The 6,030-nt window shown below is 44.3% G+C and overlaps 1 protein-coding gene across 1 annotated transcript; it reads left to right on the top strand.

Annotated features, from left to right (window-relative positions):
* Window positions 1–215: 215 nt before the first annotated feature.
* CYTL1 (cytokine like 1) lies at window positions 216–4,353 on the top strand. Its single transcript, XM_082652894.1, has 4 exons — window positions 216–369; window positions 2,194–2,238; window positions 2,379–2,507; window positions 3,700–4,353. The coding sequence occupies exons 1-4, from the start codon at window positions 220–222 to the stop codon at window positions 3,781–3,783; spliced, it is 408 nt and encodes a 135-aa protein (XP_082509020.1). The 5' UTR covers window positions 216–219; the 3' UTR covers window positions 3,784–4,353.
* Window positions 4,354–6,030: the final 1,677 nt, after the last annotated feature.

Raw genomic sequence — 6,030 nt, 5'->3', positions numbered from 1 at the left:
CAGGTGCCTGGCATCTCCCCCTCCCCGCCCCTGCCAGGAAGCACCTCCTCTCAACAAGGGGGACCGTTAGGTCTGAAAGGCTCCAGTGTCCACAGGCCAGGTGGGCGTGCTCTTGGCCTTGGCTGGGCACCACAGGAAACGGAGACGTGGAGGACCACCCCCAAGCCTCTGCTTAAAGGGGCGGCTGGCCTCAGACTGCAGTCAGGCCGCCTTTGCACCATGAGCCCCCAGCTGCTTCCCCTGCTGATGCTGCTTCTGGCCGGCCCCCCCGCCGCTCAGCCGGCTCCCCCGACCTGCTACTCCAGGATGCTGGCCCTGAGCCGAGAGATCACCGCTGACTCCCGGAGCCTGCAGGCCACGGAGCCTTCGGTGAGTGCCCTCGGCCCCCCTGAGGACTTGGGAGACCCAGCTCTCAAAAATTTGCCTTTGGACCAGGGAAAAAACGCTATTTTTCTTTTCTGGTCAATGTTAATTTCAAGGGTATTTGTGTTTTATTCCCATCCTATTAAATACCGATGGTTTGCACTTCCTTTTAAATACAAAGAAAATATAATCAAAGACATCACAATTTTTGTTTATAACTAGCAAATATCAGAGGATCTGTTTTAAAATGTAAAAAGAGAGAGAGAAAGAGAGAAAGAGAAGAGAAGAGAAGAGAAGAGAAGGGAACAGGAGAAGAGAAGCTCCCATAGAGTTTAGAGCTCCAGCTTAAGGAGGACCAAAGAGTCCTGCTTATTTCTTCTCTCCACTAGCCAGCAGGAGCTAAGGGGGCAACTCCCAGAATCAGCCCCACCCCTAACCTGCTGTAGGACCCTGAGCAAATTACTCAACCCTGAGTATCAGCATCCTCAGCTGTGAGAGGGGGTGGCTGAGCCCCTCACCGGCTTCGGGAAGCTGGAGGGTTGAAGACTTGAACGCAGACACAGCCTGCACAGAGGACAACCCAGGAGTCTGCACTGTTCTCAACACTGTGTTAAGAGGAAGACCCAGGGGCTCGGAGCCATCAGTCCCACAGGGGCCACCCAGAACTAGAATCCGGCCTCCTGACTGCTCGTCCAGTGTAGAAACAAAACAAATTAAACTTCAAAGCTCTGGTAAAATTTAAAAGTATCCCTTTACCGCTTGTGAACCCTTCAAATAAAATGCACCGTTCTCAGATGTGGGGCTTACGATACCCTATCACCTCCTTTGTATTTTCTTTTTGAAACTTAAATGATGAGTATTTTTTTCAACTTATGAAAGTCATATACTTTGAAAATGGTTGGAAAAGGCACAAAAGACAAAGAAGAAAATAAATATTACTGCAATTCTACCACCTAGAGGTGACCTGCTGCCATCACATTCAGAGGATAGGATTTCAGCTCTGGGTCTGTACATAGTTATCCAAGTGTGTGGACAAATTGGATCAAACAACACAGCAGTTCTGCAATTTACTTTTTAGCGACTCTGTCAAATAAATTAATATTTCTTTGTAACAACATTTGGTTGTATTTTTGCGCCCCAATGTATCCACAAATTCCTTGCTATTAAATAGGTAGAGCAATCATCTTTTAAAACTATATGATTTTAAAGCTTAAAATAATGCATAGGCTCAGAGCTGGAAGGAAGTGGAGGTGATGTGTTCTAACTCTCTAATCTCACAACTGGGAAACCGAGTCACAAAGAAGAAGGAGACCTACCCTACGTCACACAGGGGATAACTGGTCGGGAGGGACCAGAATCTGGGTCTTCTGACCTTCAGGCCAGCACAGAAGCAAAAGTGAAATATAGTAATATAAAAGTGTACATATATATACAGTTTTATATTACTAAAGTATATACTGTATATATTACTATGTCTAGATTACAGTTATAGAACTGTTTTAATATATATACATATATAGACACACATATTTATATGTATGTATCTCTCTCTCTATATATATATATGTATGTATATGTGTGTGTGTATATATATATATATAAAACTGTTCCCTAGCTCATAGTCAATGATAAAATGGTTGCATTCTAAAAGTCGAATTCTAGAAGAGCAGTTTACTTTGGGGGAATGTGGCATATGGTACAAGAAAGTATTGTACACGGCAGCATCAAGGAAGGCCCCAGGGATCTGGGGAGGCTGGCAGAGAGCCTTCTGTGGCCAGGCTGAGGGTGTGTCCCTGTGAGCAACACAGAAACCCGTTTCCCTTTCTGCAGGAGCCGTGTGTGAGATACCTGCCCAGGCTGTACCTGGATATACACGTAAGAGGGGTCTGCCTGCCTGCAGGAGGGCTTGGAGTGGGAGTGGGGAGAGACTGTGCAGAAGGGCCAGGAGTCCCCAGCTCCCGTGTCTCTGGCTACTGACTTCCACCTCGAGACCCGTCCCTGTTGTCCACTCACAGAATTACTGTGTGCTGGCCAAGCTGCGGGACTTTGTGGCATCGCCCCAGTGTTGGAAGGTGGCCCGGGTAGATGCCTTGAAGGACAAAGTGCGGAAACTGTACACCATCATGAACTCGTTCTGCAGGAGGGTAAGTGACGCCATTGAACATTCTTTTTCTACTTGTCATCAGCCAAGAACTTAAGAGAAGGGTTAGGAGAAGAGGGAGATGAGGAGGAGGAAAACAAAAGCTTGTGGGGTGCTTCCAGGTCACAAATCCCTTCCTCAACCCTATAGCTCTTGCTGAGGACAAGGCTCCTCCTGTCCTCCAGCTCCATCTCCAACACCCAAGACCACAGGCTGCGAGGCAAATGGGGCTGGGATTGCGGGTAGAGGACTCTGGAATTCCGAGAATTCCCAGAGCCCTGGGATCAGGAGAGACTTCCTGGGGGAGGGGCTTCTGGTGTGCTCTGTGCTGGGAGGAATCTGGCAGCAGAGGGGAGGGAGACGGGAAAAACACAGAATCAGCACTGGTTAAGATGTAGGAAGCAGAGTCGTGTGGTCCTAGGGGCACAGGCTTCAGCATCACCTCCCTGCTTCCTAAATGCCAGTGTCGCCTCCTCTCTCTGAGCCACAGTTTCCTCATTCGTGAATGATACCCATGTCAGGAGAGCATTGGGAGGATACTACTACTTACAACCTGACCCTGTGTGTGCTGGACACTGTAGTAACTCCCTCGGTCCTAAGATCTCTATCAAGGTGACTAAACATAGAATACCGAACACCAGGCCTGCCCAGGAAACTAATAATTAGCTATTAGGTTTTTTAGCTTTAAGTTTTATTAAGATTTGTTTGTTACTATGCATCAAAGATGAGACGAGCATTTTGTCCCACACCCATTCCCCTCCTCATTCCCCTCTCCCCTTGGTCATGGAGGGGAGACAAGAAGAAGACATAATACAGTCTGAAAAGTGCTGCTGTTGGCTCTAAAGTGTTTGAAGGTGAGACCTGGTGCTGTTACTCATGGTATCCCCGATGTCTGGCCCAGAGTTTTTGCTTAAAAATTGAGATTTATTCATTTATTCACTCCCTTGCCCATCTATCCATCCATCCATCTGGTCAACCAATGTACAACTGAATTCAATAGTCAAAGACTATATGAGATTCAATGGGAAGGTGAAGAAAGACGTAACCAGCTCTCCTTGGGGGAATGAAGGTTGGGAAATTTTCACACAAAGGGGAACAATTGAACAGTCTTTGAGGATAACCAGGAGTCCTATAGTTGTGCATGGGCTCTGTGGCCACCTTCAATGACATTCCTGCTCATTGCACATCTTTTCCAGGATTTGGTGTTCCTGTTGGATGACTGCAGTGCCTTGGAATACCCAATCCTAGTGACCACGGTCCTGCCAGATCATCAGAGCTAAGGCAGCTCAGACCAGAGAGAGACCCCAGGGGGACTGAAGTTATGTCAGCTGCCCAGACACAATGGGCTAAAGCCATGGCCCCCACAGGTCTCCCGGAAACTGTCATGTGTCTCTCCACCTTCTGGAAAGCAAGGCTTGTGCTCCTACCCTAGAAACGATTTTTAACATAGTTAGAAGCCTTGCTTCTCCTTCCCCTTGGTTTTGTCTTACCAGGATGGTGAGGTACACAAGCATGTTGATTTGATCACTAAGAAGAAAAGGGCAAACCAGCTTCTTTTTTATGAACAACTAGCTTGAGAACAAGCAAAATAGTATGTTTGCAGTACCACTTTAACGGAGTAGTGGTACCATTTTTCTTTCTTGATAAAAACCTGCTTTACATTTAACCAAGCTTCTATTTTATACCTTCTCTCTCTACAAATTTTCCTTACACTTATCTTTCAATTTTAAGGAAATTTCATTATCTATAAGATGTATTTGTGAGGTTCATAATTACATAGTGCTGATGGGAACCACTCTTTCATTGAAAGGTGATGAAAATCAAATAAAGACTATCATTACAGTGAGAAACACGTGTCCTGCTGTATTTGTCCAAGGTGGGTGTCAGTGTGTTTATTTCATGCTCTTTCTGCAAGTTGCTGCTTTTAGCAAGATATGTCTTTCTTCCTCTTTCCATTGAGCACCGGTGTTTCTGGGTCTGCTTCAAACCACCTGTGTGAATGTCTGTCTTTAAAGCGTTGGAAGATGCTCTAATTTATGTTTGGGGACAGACTGTATCCTGCATCGTACCCATGGCAGTGCAGTACCTGACACGTCATAAACATCAGTTCACTGAGTCACCATAACAAACCTAGAGACGGGCATCGTAGGAGGCTGAGGCTCATGTAGATTAGGTAACTTGACCAAGGTCACCAAGCTGCTAAGTGGGGAGGCTGGATTGAACTCAAAGAGCTCCAAAGCCCGCACTCTCCCCTGTGTCCCACACTGGCTCTCTACAGGTGAAGCATGCTTGTTTAATTAATTCATAAACACAATAGTAACATCTCAGTTAAGTAACTGGATTGTTGAAAAAGATTTCAAATATTGATTTTTTAAAAGTTCACATGCTACACTGTGGTCTTTTTGTTTCCTTTACTCCCTTCTGTACACGTGGGCCATACTTTCCCTCCTTGTTCTTAGGTGTCTTTGACTTAGATGATTTATGAAAATGATTTAGTAGCTTATGATTTTATATCTAGAAGCACAAGACCAGAGCATCACAGTACTGGTCTCCTAGGGCGCCATAACAGGGTACCATAAACTGGGCTTAAAGTAAGAGAAATTTATTGCCTCATAGTTCTAGAGGTTAGAAGTTCTGCAATCTAAGTGTTGTCAGGGTCATCCTCTCCCTGAAGGCTTTAGGGTAGAGGATCCTTCCTTGCATCTTCCTAGCTTCTGGTGGCTACTGGTAATCCTTGTCATTCCTTGGCTATAGACACATCGATTCAATCTCTGTCCCCATCAACACGTGGTATTTACCTGGCGTCTGTATCCCTGTGTCCAAAATTCCCTCTTCTTGAAGTAAATTATCTCTGTTTGCAGATGACATGATTTATATATAGAAAATGTTAAACACTCCACCAAAGAAAACCTGTTAGAATTAAGTAAAGTTGCAGGAGAGAAAATCAATATACAAAAATCAGTTGCATTTCTATACACTAACAACAAACGTTCAGAAAGAGAAATTAAGAAAAAATCCCATTTACAATAGTATCAGAAAGTATAAAATACATAGGAATTAATTTAACCAAGGAGATAAAATACCTGCACACTGAAAACTATAAGACACTGATGAAAGAAAATGAGGAAGACACAAATAAATGGAAAGCTATCCCCTTTTCATGGATTAGAAGAATTAATATCATTAAAATAAAAGTATTGTCCATACTGCCCAAAGTGATCTGCAGATTCAACTTAATCCCTATCAAAATTCCCCTGGCATTTTTCACAGAAACAGAAAAAAGCCATCCTAAAATTCATACGGAACCACAAAAGACCCCAAATAGCCAAAGCAATCTTGACAAAGAACAAAGCTCAAAGTATCACATCATTTCAAATTATACTAAAAGCTATAGTCAAAACAAGATGGTACTGGCACATGGATCAGAACACATAGAACAGTGGAAGAGAATGGAGAGCCCAGATATAAAAGGAGAACCCAGATATATACTCATGCATAACTTTGACATGGACCCCAAGAACACACAA

Source organism: Grampus griseus (assembly GCF_964374135.1).
Source record: "Grampus griseus genome assembly, chromosome: 4".
Classification (NCBI taxonomy): domain Eukaryota; kingdom Metazoa; phylum Chordata; class Mammalia; order Artiodactyla; family Delphinidae; genus Grampus; species Grampus griseus.
Note: the sequence above shows the minus strand (reverse complement) of the source record. Positions and strands in the feature narration are given on the sequence as shown.